The 14,216-nt window shown below is 48.0% G+C and overlaps 1 protein-coding gene across 3 annotated transcripts in view; it reads left to right on the top strand.

The window, feature by feature from the left end:
• Nucleotides 1–14,216, top strand: part of TGFB2 (transforming growth factor beta 2) — an 80,119-nt gene that overhangs the window by 36,264 nt on the left and 29,639 nt on the right. For all 3 annotated transcript variants that reach the window (XM_045983642.1, XM_045983641.1, XM_045983643.1), the window contains one exon: nt 13,709–13,872. In XM_045983642.1, the coding sequence (XP_045839598.1) occupies nt 13,709–13,872 (164 nt within the window). The remainder of the gene's footprint in view (nt 1–13,708; nt 13,873–14,216) is intronic.

Below are 14,216 nucleotides of genomic sequence, written 5' to 3'. Positions count from 1 at the left end.
AAGCCTGGTGTCAGGAGATGAGCGTTACATTAGCACTAAGAAGCCTGGAGAGCCCTTTGAATAAAACCATTCGGCCTCTCCGTGTGGTGGTTTCCTTAACAGTATAATGGGGATAATGCTCCTTGTTGGTAGGTTATTCGGGTCCAGTGAAGTAATAGATGGGAAAGTGCGTTGTGCAATGCCAAGTCCTGTGCAGATGTGATTAGCATTCATTGTCATCACGTGACTTAGCTTTTTGAGGAAAGAATGCACTTCCTTCTGCTTTGTGGTACGGAGCCCCTGTGACGTGCTAGGTGGTCCTGTCCTGGGTCTGGAGCTGGGACATAGGAGTGGGAAGGCAACGGATTTAGCCCCTGTGCTTGTGAAAGTCACAAAGACCCCTCCCCCAATACAGGGCTCCCACTGCCCGTCCTCCCAGTGCCGATGCTAGTGTGCCCAGTACCTGTCCTCCCTGTGCCTGTCTTCCCAGTGTCTGTGCTCCCAGTACTAATGCGCCCAGTGCCTGTCTTCCTAGTGCTGGTGCTCTCAGGGCTGGTCCAGTGTGCATCCTGGTCAGGAAGGTCTGAAAGCAAACTCACCGATGACTTTTCTTGGAGAGACAGATGCCTGCCCACCTCTTGCTGGCTCTCAGCGATCTCTGATCTAGGGCTTCTGAGATGCAAAAACACAGCTCCCTCCCTACTAAAGAGAATTCTCAAGGGGTTTAAGAGCCCTTGAAAAGAATTACGAAGTTTCCCTTGTCCGGACTCCTCCGGCAGTGACTGAACTCAAGCCAGTATCCTGTGGGTTCTCTGCTGCGCAATGTGTGTGTTCTTCACTGGTGAACTTCCATTCATTTGTATACACAAAAGCTAAATTAATGTGTTCAGATGAGATTACGGAAGTGATGGTTTTCTCACTTTTCTGACAGAGGAAAGCTTTTCAGATCTGTTGTCTAGCCTTTCAAAATGGCCTAATGAAACAGCTGAAATGAATAGAATACGATATGTCCATTATATCTCAATTTAAAAAAGTCTAATGAAATCAATGCAAAATGGCAAGAAATAGGCATCAAAGAGGCATAACTCAGTCATGTAACCTGGCAAAAGTAATTCTGCTGACTTTAAGGTTCACTAGGCTGTGCGTGTGTAAGCCCTCTGCTGCCTTCGGAGAAATTCCCATCTCTCTACCTTCACCTGCTGCGTGTTTTCTTCTGCTTCCGTACATGGGTGGATGCCTCTCTGGTTCTCTGGGACTTCTGTTTGCTTTCATCCCAACACATCTGAGAAGCGCTAGCTTTCTTCAGAGAGCTCTTCTTTACAGGGGACTTAGGAAATGCTTTGGAGGAAGTGGAGGAGAGCCACTGCTTGGGACTAAGTAAAAGGGTCTGTCCTGTGCTATGTGCTCACTGGCCATGAGGAAATAGAGCTTCTGAGGGCAAAGCTTCAGAAATCACCTGAGTTTTGATCCTTGTCCAAAAGACTTCTGAGAGTGTCTGAGAAAAAACTTGAGAGAGCCCTAAGACAGAGCTTATGTTTTCCCAAAGAGGAGAAACTTTTTTTCCTTAAGAATTCTGTCTGGGGCGCCTGGGTGGCTCAGCGGGTTAAAGCCTCTGCCTTCAGCTCAGGTCATGATCCCGGGGTGCTGGGATCGAGCCCCGCATCGGGCTCTTTGCTTAGCTGGGAGCCTGCTTCCTCCTCTCTCTCTGCCTGCCTCTCTGCCTACTTGTAATCTCTATCTGTCAAGTAAATAAATCTTTAAAAAAAAAAAAAAAAGAATTCTGTCTGTCCTCAGAATCTCCGCGCTTTCGGTCTTTGCGGGGATACAGGAGAAAGGGGAACAGGTTGGACTCACTCTTGGGATGTCCTGGCTGCTGTTGTCCTGTCAGTTTTCTAGCCCAGTGTCCCTAAGAGCAGGTGGTATTCACACATTTTATATCCTGTCTGCACCCGACTCATGAGGTTGATGCTACGCCGTGGGCCTTGCTCTTGGATACTTCAATAAAACTAACCATACTCGAACACTCGAAAGGACTCAGCTGTGGTCTAGTTTTGCCATGAAGATTCTTTAAAGATTGTTTTTTCTCCTCTTACAAATGGTGGCCCCACCTTGAACGTAAGTTGCTTAGCACCCAAATGAACCTGATTTCTTAAAACAAGCAAAACACCGGAGGCTCCATTCCAGAACACGTTCACGCCACAGTTAATCTGGATTCCTATAATTCCTGTATGGCCCCATATCTTAATTGCCCATAGCTGTGTTGCCAGTACAAACAGGATGGGGGGAAGAGTACACGCCCTTTACTGAATCCAGGAAAGCACCATCCTCTGAAACTTGAATATTTTTTGCGAGGTACTGAGTGACCATCTACTGAAATGCTAATAAGGTTATCTGCTAACTAAAAATTCCTTCCAAGCCATTCTTACTCCCTACCATCTTTATGTTTGAGATTCAGGGCTAGCATTCAGCACAAAGAACAATTCAGACCTTCCATCTGGCTTTTCAAGGAAGTGTGTTTGGAAACTAACCCTCAGAGTGTCGATTTGTAGAGGATAGGCATTCTGGGGTGAGGTGGGTTCCGGAGCCTTCCTCAACCTTGTCCTATTGGCCGTTTTCCTTGACGATTGGCAGTAAGATACAGCTGGCCTGCTGATCCGCTTTAGAAAGAAGGCCACCGGGCAAACAGCAACCTTGTGGCACCGTGTGTAACTAGAGGCCCCTTCCCCCGGACTTGGCTTTCTCCACGGAGAGGAGCAGCACATGGGGGTGCCCGTCAGAGTGGAAACAGCTCAGAGGAAGAAGCTGGAGCATGGATTCAGGTCGTGTATTCACCAAAACAAAATTTAGAAACTTGGTTCATGATCTAGGGTATTGAAGGAAATATGTACTAAGTGGCTTTCTGATTTTCAGATTTGGTCCTCTGCAATGTCATTTAACAAATGAATGCCCACGCTTACCAAATCAGATTACAAATCCATCTCAGCATATCTGAAATGAGGAATGAGGTCAAATAAGTAGAGGTATTTGAACAGGGGTTGATCATTGTAAAATCTGTACCCCCCCAAAAGCCTCAGATAGTAGCATCTATAAAATAGTTTGTATGAAAAACCCTCAGACTTGAAATGTATTATGCATTCAAAAGACATAGAAAATATGAGCGCAAAGGTGAAAAAAAGGAGTGAGAATGATGTACCATTGGGATGCATTAATAAAAGTATAAGTCGTGCAGGAAGGGAGGTGATTGTGCTACTCTCTTCTGCCTTGAGAATTATGTTCAGACTTGAGTGTCTGATTTTAAGATTGGAACAAAGAGGATAATGTGGAAGTAAAAGGCTTTCATGAGAAATAATGAAAGGAAGTAAGGATGTTTGCTTAGGAAGGAAATAGGGGTGGGGAGACATAAGAACTGGTTTCCAAATTTCTGAGCAGGGTCAAGCAGAAGGAGAGTAAATCAAAAACTAGACCAAGTGGGAAGGGCTGCCAAGCCAATCTCGGCGCGGCATAGGGAAGAGATTTTGTGCCACCCGAGCTGTCAGACATATAGGCGACCAGCTACCTGAATTTTGAGTTCTCTGTCCCTGAGAAGTTCTGGGAGAGATGATGGGGTCTTCTCTTGTTGTAGAAAAAACTGCAGTAAGAAGAATTAGATGACAATGACCTTGAGAGAGCACCTGGGAAGTGCCTGGCAATGCCTTGAAATGCAATAGAGAGTTTCAGGGAGACGGAATGTGGGCTGTATTGGCTTTCCTTCTCTCAAACTAGATAATCCAGACCATCTATTCCTTTTCATCTTTACTCACTCCCAAGTTATGAGTTTAATACGTGCATAATAATAGCCCCTGCCCCTTGGTTAAGTTGGTGAATCTTAGCAGGGTGTGCCTCGCTGCTCATTAGCTTAGCTTTAGGGCAGAGCAATGGCCGATCAGCACAGCCCAAGTAATTAGGCAATTGCCTGACAAAGAAGTTAGGCCACAAGCAAGAAGCTTGCAGCAAACACAGGGAGAAGCTCACAGTACCAGACACGCAGTAGCCATTATGTGCATCACTGCCTCAATGTCAGGAGGATTAGAGGAAGATTTTCAGCCTGGTAAAGAGCGCTGTGCCCATTAAGCATGTCCAGAATCCACACCAGTCCTTCTAGAGCTGCAGGGAAAGGGCGGTCATTTCTGGAAAGGGGGATTATTTTTTTTTTAAGATTTTATTTATTTATTTGACAGAGATCACAAGTAGGCAGAGAGGCAGGCAGAGAGAGGAAGGGAAGCAGGCTCCCTGCTGAGCAGAGAGCCCGATGCGGGGCTTGATCCCAGGACCCCAGGATCATGACCTGAGCTGAAAGCAGAGGCTTTAACCCACTGAGCTACCCAGGCGCCTGGAAAGGGAGATTATTGAAGTTTGGGACTATGAACGCTCTCTTCGCAGGGGTGACCAAGAAGGTCTCACACTGTGCATTTGAAGCCGCCTTTTGCCAGTGTTTGGTGTAATCTTGGGAAGGTTTTACTCCTCAGTTTCTCAGTCTGCAGAAAGAGATTAAAAATGAAGCGTGCCTCTAGTCCATTAAGAGATTAAGGATGACATCCTAAATGTCCAAGTTTAACTTGTCGGTGAAGTCAAGGCATGTTGCCTTTTTTTTCCTACTGACCTTGTTGGGTGCTGTTGCTGAATTCTAGAGTAGTTGTATGGGTAACTATGTGGTGGGCTTTTTGGCCTCTTTAAATAGCATTAGTGGCCCCAAATTGTGACTGTTTTGCCCCACTAGGTATCACAGAGAGACTAAAGCACAAATTGAAGAAAAGAGAGAAAAAATGGAGCAAAGGAAGGAAAGAAGATAAGAATGGGAGAGAGAGAGGGAGAAAGAGAGAGAGAGAAAGGAACCCAAGCCAGGAGCTTTATGTGCTTTAAAGAAAGAGACAGTGACAGAGGGCCTTCAAAGGCCTGTTCCAACATGGAGAAGACCCCGCCGCTGGGAGGCCACTGGAAAGGGAGATGCCACATTCACGGGACACCAGCCCACCGAGGAGGGTCCGGGGCCCCTCACAGCGGCACTCATGGCCTGTGACCTTTCTCAGTTAACCACTGGCCTCCTAGCAGCAGGGCTTGGCCTGCCCCTTTCCACAGCCACAGATTTTGCTGCTAAAACCCAGCATGCTCTACACACATCGCCGGCCTAGCCCCTGAGCCTGATGAGGGAGACATGTTAGAGGAGTTGAACCAGAAGGCGTGTTTCCACGTAGGCGGGGTTTTATGAGCCCGATGGAAACTTGGGAGCAGACACTAGAAACCCCGTGTCTGTCACAGTTCGAGAGGGCCGACTGCCAGGGGCCGGCCCCACTGTGATTTTCCTGCGTGTGCTCTGTGTGGGAAGGGGCCCAGACGCTCCTGCTGACACTACGCGCGGTCTCAAATAGCAGCGAGAGGAAGGCCAAGTCACATAAGCCGATGCTGACACACTTGGCCTCGCAGATGCCAAGAGCACGTCAAGGTCGACCCTGTCCCCGACTTGGAGACGCCCCCCTCCCCCCTTAAATGGCAGATGCGCCGAGTTACATTTAATAGGAGGGATGGCCGGAGAGAACATCAGAAACCACGGATGCACTGTTTATTTCTCAGTCATTTTGGGTTAAATTGCTGTGACTTGAATGTCAGCCGTGTTTGGGATGTGGTAGTGAAATAAAATCCATAGCCCGTGGGCCAAGACAAATTTCAGAAAACCCCAAAACACAATTGTCTTGGTTTCTCTCTGGCCGTGTCTCTGCACACACAAATAGAAGCTAGTTTATTGCCCTCCAGCCGTTCAGTAGGTTGCTTGCCTTGCCGCACTCTGGGGACTGTCTAATGAACCCCAGATTACTTCCCTCAGAGCTGGGGATGGCGGGAATGAGGGGCCGCGACACTCATTAGGGATGTCAAAAGTCCATGCCGGTTACGCGGAGCTGCATGGGAGGTGGTCTTTTCTGGGGCCGGAGGTGAGACGTTAGCTCTGTTCTTTCGAGGAGCACAGGGTAGGAGCCTGTGGACGCCACGGGGATGACGGCCACCAGGCACATCCGTGGCGGGGGGTGGGGCATAGGGTTCTGGACCATGCTGATGTTGGCAAAGTGTGTCTCATGGGGAAACATTCACACTGAGCAAGACCCAGGTCTCCAAATCGGGGTCATTCTTTCCAGAAGTATCAGTGAAAATACTTGATCTCACGTTGAACTCTCTTGTGCTTTAAGGCAAGGTCACGCTGATCCCTCGTTGAGAACGAGCCACTTCTCCGTGTTGGGTTTTGTGGCAGTGTTCCAGTGCCTGGGTCAACATTTGTGCCTGGGGTGATGGTCAGGCCTTCTTGTTCAAGGGACCCCTTTGTGCAGAAGGCAGGCATTAGAGTACAAAGCCAGAACTTTTGATGGAAGGACCAGGCTTGCCTTGACCTTAGCCAAGAGCAAGTTCACTCTCCTTGCTCTTAATTTCTTTGTCTGTGAAATGGGGATGAAAAACACCCTCTGAGCAGAAATGACGTATAGGAAGCTGGAATAAAATGGGAGAGGGTCATGGAGTAGAATTCTGAGGGTTCAGTGATCCAGGCCATTCTTTTTCAGGGTGTGGATGGTGGATGGACATATTTTCTTCATCCCTGGTTAGTTCTTGACCCCGAGTAGCGGGAAGGGAAGCCTGGCCAACTTCGTTGTGGTTGGACCGAGGGCTAGGGAAGACGTTCTCTGACCTGAGTGTAAAACAGAATCATCTGAAATCCTCCCTGTAGGTCTGGAATGGAGCCAGGTGAGAAGCACATTAATAAGTTCTCCCACCCCACCCCCAGGTAATTCCCATATAGGTGGTGAGTGACAATCATCTAATGTGGGATTTAGGAGAGAAAACCATTTTTGGAGGTTCATGAATGGAGAACATCAAAATGAGAAAGATGAGCTCCCAACCGAGCTGGGTGGCTGCCTAGTTCCACCTGCCCCCAGATTCAGGACCCCCCCATTGCATCTTTGGTCTTGAAACTACACGAATTCTTTGTAAGGTGAGCGCTCCCAACCCTGAAAGACAGTGCATTTTTAAAAACTCTTCTAATTTATTATAAAAATTGTTTATATGTTGAGCCATATGACTCTCTGGCCCTTCTGAAAAGTAAGAACTTTCCATATGCAAGACCCTGAAATATTTGGGGTCTCTCTGTTGTCTCTAAGTTGTCTCCTTCTTCAAGTTAAGTGTTATCAATTCCTTTTTAAGGGATTGGGTTCTCTGTTCTGTTCTGTTCTGCTTGAGAATCTGCTGAGGGGTTTAAGAAAGTCACTCTCAGTCCAATAAATTAAACAGTTTCTGGGACTGGGACCCAGGCATTCATATTTTCAAAGTTCTTTAGTTTGAAATGTGGAGTCAAGGGAGACAATTAGTACAAATCATGGGGGAATCCTGTTTTTCCTTATCACAGTCTTGTGTTGCTGTCATTTCATGTTTTCTGTGTCCTACTCTCTTTTTCTCTTCTCTTCTCTTCTTTTCTTTCTTCCTTCCTTCCTTTCTTTCTTTTAAAAAAAGATTTTATAGATATATACATATATATACACATATATATATGTATATATATACATATATATTTATATATTTGACAGAGAGCAGAAGTAGGCAGAGGGAGAAGCAGGCTCTCCGCTGAGCAGGGAGCCCAGCGCAGGGCTTTATTCCAGGACCCTGGGATCATGACCTGAGCCAAAGGCGGACACTTAACTGACTGAACCACACAGGCACTCCTGTCCTACTCTTTTTTTTCATGTGTAATGCCTGATCAAAAGTTTGGATGCTCCCAATAGATTACTTTCTTTCTTAAAAAAAAAAAAAAGTAGTATAGATATTCCTTTGTCTTAAAAAAAAAAATCTTTCAAAACTATTTAATGAATGACTACTATGTTCTATGTACTTTCCAGATACTTCGGATACTGCATTGAATAAAACAAAGCTCTCCCTGGAGTTTATATTCTAGCAGCAGGAGATGGACCAAAAAAATGGACTAATAATTAGTCTTTTCAATTTTAGTAGTATGTGATGATCAGTGCTTTCCAAAAAAAAAAAAAAATCTCTCATAGGGGCTCCTCTGTCTTCTTGGTGGATTTCTTTTCTTCTGTCTTTTATTTCAGTGGTTCTTAAGCTTTAGGGAATGTACAGGTTGCCCAAGGAGTTTGACGAAATGCAGACCACCCCTACCCCACACCCACGCTTTGAAAAGCCCCACTATGGAGGGCCCACAGCTTCCCTAATCACCAGGAGCCTGGACTACTTGGTAAGGCCTGCGCACCCTGTCCCCAGGAAGGGAGACTCCCTTGTATTTAGGGTTCAGGTGAATGGCGAGTGCCTCGGGCAAGAAGACAACCGTATTGTATTAGGAAGTAAGCGCCAAACAGACCAGTGACACGTTGCCTTTCTAAAGGCTGAGCTCTGCACATTCTCGGGGGTATTTCTTGCAGGGCCCTGTCCACATTCTTTGTCAGACTCATCATACTGGTCATGCTGTCAGACTCTCCTCAGGTGGTGTTTTTGCTGCCTTTTTGGCAGTAGTCCTACTATGTAGTCCTACTACTACTACTAAGTAGTCCTACTATGAGCGTCAGAGGGGAAGGTGGCATAGCTTGACCCAGAGAAGTCTGGTGAGAAGAAAGATGTCTCTCGGCCTCTTTCTGAGGCAGGAGGCTGAAGGCTGGTGGTGGGGATTCTGAGGCAACTTAGGTTGACTCATAGGGACTCAGAGGTAGAGTCATTTTAAACTGCCCCAGAACACTTAGCCGCTTCTGCTCCTTCTCTTCTCCTCTTCTAATTAAGTTAGTCAGGCGGTAGGAGAGTTTTCTTTCCCCCCAGGATATTCGAGGAAGGCCTGAGGAGCACACGGCAACTTTGCTGCAGAATGAGGGCGGGGGGGGCGGGGAGGGGACAGGAAGGGACATTTCTGCAGGGAAATTAGTGCCAGACCAGGGCTCCAGTGTTCCGTCTGCTTCGTTATGCATCCTGACCACATGACTCAATGCATATCAAGTAGGAAATATTTAAATCATTACATAGATGGAGAAACGGGCTCCGAAAAGCCCAATAATGTCCCCGTTGCCATTAGCTAGAACCGGATGATTTGGGATTAAAATTAGATGGCCTTGAAGGTCCCACATGGCATTAAGATCCTGTAGATTTCACTGTGGTGAGGCTAGCTCTAAAATTGTGTGGGATGCTTTTCCAAATGAAAATGTGCGGCCTCTTGTTTAAAAAGCAGGAACATGTGCTGTCAAAGATTCTAAATATGAAGCTTCTTCCTTGGCTCCGTGATCGCTTTCTCTCTCCTCTCTCTTGACCCGTTGCAGTGATGTCATGGGCTCGTCGATGTCGTGCTCCCATGGGTACGGGGATGCTCCCATGGGTACGGGGATGCTCCCAGAGCAGGAGCAGACTCAGAGTCCCCAGGGCTCTGCCCCCTACCCTGGGACTGTGCAGCTGGGCACCCGCGGCTTCCAGCCACCAGACTGATGCCATGTTGAGCCTGGCCGCTCCGGACCGCCACTCCAGCCCATAGGATTGCAAAGCTGCTGTGTGCTTGGTAACCTGGGTCAGAGTGGGCAAGAGTTGCCTTCTGAATGCATTGCAATACTGTGAGCCTCAGGTGGAAAGGCTGCTGCGCTGCCCTGAGAGGGTTCAGTGGTGTGTGCCTGACCCCGACTCTCCCAGGGGAGGCTGGGGGCCCTAGAGGGGTGAGGGCTAGCGGGCTGAGGACCGATCTTAGGAAGGCCCACGGGTAACGAGAGATGGACTAGCTCACGAGCCAAGGCTTTATGCCCCCTGTGCACATCTCATTTGTCCCATCAGACTTCCCTTCTAAAGCCTCGATTCAAAGATGAAATTATTAAGGATTTCAAGATGGCAACTGTAGAGCATTAAACTCGAGTATGACGCCTTTTCTGAGCATGGGAACGCTGTGTGACTGCCCGGTCAGTCGTCCGCGCCGCGAGCCCTGGGCTGTGATGAATCAAAGAACTGTATGTAAAGATTCCTGGACTGGAGGCGTTTACTTCAGGAGAAGATAATACATAATAAGCTATTGTTCAATCATTGGAACGGATAACAAGTCAGTATACATTGCTTATAGAAGTAGCTTGTGATTAAGTGCATAAGTAGGCTTCCGGTTCACTGTTACTTTGTAAAGTGATAACTAGTTAGATTTCCTCATTTTCCCCCCTCTGGTCCATTCCCCCAGATTTGATTCAGCAGGGAGATATGGCCAGTGTTGAGGCGAGGGAAACACCACTCACTTGATGTCATTCTGGAATCTCCCATGTGCAAGATTTTCCCTGAGAAGCAGGCCCGCGGGAGAGAGCACGGGAGGAGGCAGAGAATCAGCCCGGTGGTCTGATCCAAAGGGTTGCAGGAAAATCAATTTGATTGAACCAAAAAAAAAAAAAAAAAAAAGTGGGTCAGAAATGGAGAGACAGGAGCCAACCAGGATGTGAGTGTGGGTAAGTTGGCAAAGGTCAAGCCCAAGTACCTGACCACCTGGCCGGGGAGTAGGAGCTGGGATTGGAATTACAGAGGACTTCGGGGAGAACTCCCATTCCAACGGGGGAAATGAGTTCTTGGAGAAGGCAGAGGAAAAAGCTCCATCCCTCCAAGGCGAAGTGGGTGGATTAAGGCTGCATAAGCCATTACATCCCCACCCGGCTGCTTTGGCGCCCTGAGCCCCGGTAGCGAGCCGGCCGTGTCCCCCGGCTGGGTGTTGATGGCCCGCTGTCGGCCCTGCCCACACTGTGCCTGCAGAAGCTTTTATGAGGCAAGGGGAGGGTCACAGCCCAGGCCAGAGCAATTTGCTGTGACTCTTTCTCCCTTCCCCCACCCCGCCCCAATGCAGAAACATTTGCCAAGTCACTCAAGTTCCTCAGCCAGGCAGGGGGCTGGTGACCCATAGCAGATGACAGCAGGGGACAGCTGCAACCGGCCCTTGGAAGTAGTCGTCAGTTCTTTCTGGTCAACAGTCTTTATCTAGGGATCTCCTGGCCCCGTGTCCTGGAGCAGGGGTGTGGGGGAGGCTGTGGCTTCCTCCTGGCCGGGTCCCTTCGCTGTGGTTAGAGACCAAAGCAGAGTTGCTGGTGGGGGCTGCCCTGGGGGCTTCTCCTGGTGTCTGAGCTCCTTCTGCTTCTAAAGCAAGACCCCCTCCCCCACCCCCGCTTCCAAATGCAGATCTGTGTTATCAGGTCTTGAAACAGAACTAGCGGAAGGGGTTCTAAGAGCCAGAGGGGCAGAGGGCCGTTCACCAGTGCATAGGGAGTCGAGCAGAACAGCTGCACTTAACCATCAAGCTGCTCCTGTAAATATTTGCAAACGCCCCTTCAGAGCTCAAAAGCCTCGGACAGGATCATTGGACAATTTGCTTAGAAGAAGAAGAAACAAAATTGACCTCGTGGTCCGAAGCAGCCATAAAAAGAGAGAGTGAGTTTGGGCAGAAGACCAGAAAGGGGGAAAAAATTGCTCAAAGTTTAATAAACACAAAAGAGAATAAAAATAAATCTCAAGAGCACTTATTTACAAACTCGAAGGAGGGATGAGATTGGGGCGGGTGGGTGTGGAAGATGGGCATTTGGGGAAGAGGAACTGGCCTGTGGGGCTTCCGCAGAACGTGGAGGGGAAAACGCGCCAAATGGGCTTTGCTCCTCCGGATGCTGCTTCAGAGCGTGTCTGAAGCTTCTGCTGTCTAATGGGGAGGCCATGGGAAGACGAATTCAGCCACTAGGCCTCTGGAAGGTTCTGGCCAGACTGGAGGGTGTAGGAAGCCAGAGAGCCTGGCTCCAGCCTGGCTCCAGCTTCTGGGCCTGGGCCTCTGCCTGTTTGCGGCTGAGCCGGTCAGCCCATGACCAGCTTGTCCAATCACCTGGCGGGGGTGAGGGGGGAGCATGTTCCAGAGGAGAGAAAGATCGATTTCTTCCCAGCAGCCCAGCGGTGACCTTTTCAAATTGCAGCGCTCGGGGGTCCAGAAAACCCGGCTGTTTGTAGGCATGTCTGTCCGCTTGAAAACCGTCCCCCCACTCCCTCACAGTTGTAATGCGCTGGGCCATGACTGCGTCCGCATGAATACTTTCTTTTCTCTGACACCTGGATGCTTGAGATTTTTGGGGGTTTTTATTTTGTTTGTTTGTTTGTTTCGGAGACTCCGGGCTCACAAGCTACAAAGCTTCCATTCACGAGGTTGTTTGGCAGTCATGGTGCGGAGAGTGGCTGAGAATTCACCCCTCCCCCAAAAGGGGCTTTCTGGGAGTCCCAGGACGCAGGGAGAGGGATGGGGTAAGCCCCCTTGAGAGAAAAGAGTGCCGAGCTCTTAAGATCAGCAAATGGTTGCATGTTCTCGCCTTTTTTTTTTTTTTTTAAACCCCCAGTCTCATCGTCAGGGCACGGGTTTCCCAAGAAATCATGAAAGGTATTTATTTCTATTTTAAGATCGGCAAGATGGCTCGTTTATTTAATAAGAAGTTAGTCTTGCCAATAGCCAGATGGCCGAGTCTTTCAAGACTCCCACTGATGACCAACTATGCCAACAGGGGATGGTTGGTGAATTCCAAGTGTGCAGGGGGCCCTGTCCTAGGGTTGTGGGGTTTGGAGGGGCGGGGAGGAAGACCTGGCAAATCTGGTCTCTACCCTCAAGATTCTTAAATTTTCCACAGGGGAAAACAAAATAAACAAACATAATGCAGAAGTAATAAAAACACTTGTAAAAAGCCATAAACAACTGTGAATGATTATGTTGTAACGAAGCTACACAGTCGAGAAGAGGGTAGAAAGGACTGGAGCTACCCGATTTGGATGGAACATTCCGGAATAATGAAGGAAAGTTTGCAGATCTGGGAGGAGAATTGTAGAAAAATCTGGAACAACTGGCCTGCGCCCTGTACAGACTCCATAAACGGGTGTCGTGTCTGAACTGCGTGGCCGGGATGGGGACCCGCTTGGGTTTTGTTGGCGAAGCTCAGGTGCTCGTTCAAAGGCAGCGGCAAATGACTGTAAAATAACAGCAAACCTCTAGAACCCGTGAACTTGAAATTGTTGTGTACTATCTGCCTCTGTGTGTTTTACGGGGCTTAGAACTAAAGGCGTTGGGGCTGACTCTTCCTCTCTTTCTCCATTAGACCAGATAACCCATATTTGGATGTTATTATTATTTTTTAAATTCAAATTTTCTCACCCTAACTTAACTAGAGGGCATATGTGGTCATATGTGTGTGAAAAAAACAAACTATTGGAGCCAAAAAAGATGCAATGCACAAACCTGGATAGAGCAGAGGATTCGGATGCCAAAACTTCAAGGAAAAAAAATACATGGGCAGACTGCTTGCCATTAGGAGCTATTTTCTTGGCACATCTGATGAAAGTGTATGTAAGCCCGACAGCTCTCTCCAGGCATCATCTGTCACAAGCTCCCTCCAGTCCACAACCGTCTAGGATTTTCCACGGCTCTGTCAACTTTCAAAGGATGAGGTTAACGGCATGCCCTCGAACGGAGTTGGAAGTGGTTTGTTAATCTCTATTAATCTGCGACTCCTGTAACCAAATGCACATGTTTATTTATTTTTTCCCCCTCTGGTTAAATTGTTAATGGTATTAAATTGGCCCTTGGAAACGAAATCCTTCTGTAGATATTTCCCGTGTGTTTTCTTGAGACGATCTCGTGCCGCAGGGTCCTTTTTGAGAGAATAATGGATTTTATCATTTTCAATGATTGCCCTTTTTACAGATGCCATCCCGCCTACTTTCTACAGACCCTACTTCAGAATCGTCCGCTTTGACGTCTCGGCGATGGAGAAGAATGCATCCAACTTGGTGAAAGCGGAGTTCAGAGTCTTTCGTTTACAGAACCCGAAAGCCAGAGTGCCCGAACAACGGATTGAACTCTACCAGGTAACTTTCGTGTACGTTGTTTGGTGAACAGTTACTTTGAAGTCTTAGGGTAAAATCTTTTTGCTGTTGTGACAGAAACCATTCTGTACAACTCACAATCATGAGGGAGGTTCTCATTTGTTATTCCTTTGCTCTTGGCACCTCATTCCTCAATCGGTCGGGAAAGTAGAACCTTTAGAAGGAAGTGGTGAAGGTCTGAGCACATTTCTCCAGTGGCATAAATGGCTGGGAACCCCCCCCCCCACCCTGCCCCCGGGAGGGATGGCGCCCAGAAGTCCATCTCCCCAACCTGGAAAGTCAGACAGTGTTGGCCTTCCTATTGTCCTCTCTCTCCTTAGAGTTTT

Source organism: Meles meles, chromosome 17, assembly GCF_922984935.1.
Source record: "Meles meles chromosome 17, mMelMel3.1 paternal haplotype, whole genome shotgun sequence".
Taxonomy (NCBI): Eukaryota; Metazoa; Chordata; class Mammalia; order Carnivora; family Mustelidae; genus Meles; species Meles meles.
The sequence above is the reverse complement of the archived record's forward strand: the minus strand, read 5'-3'. Positions and strand labels throughout refer to the sequence as shown.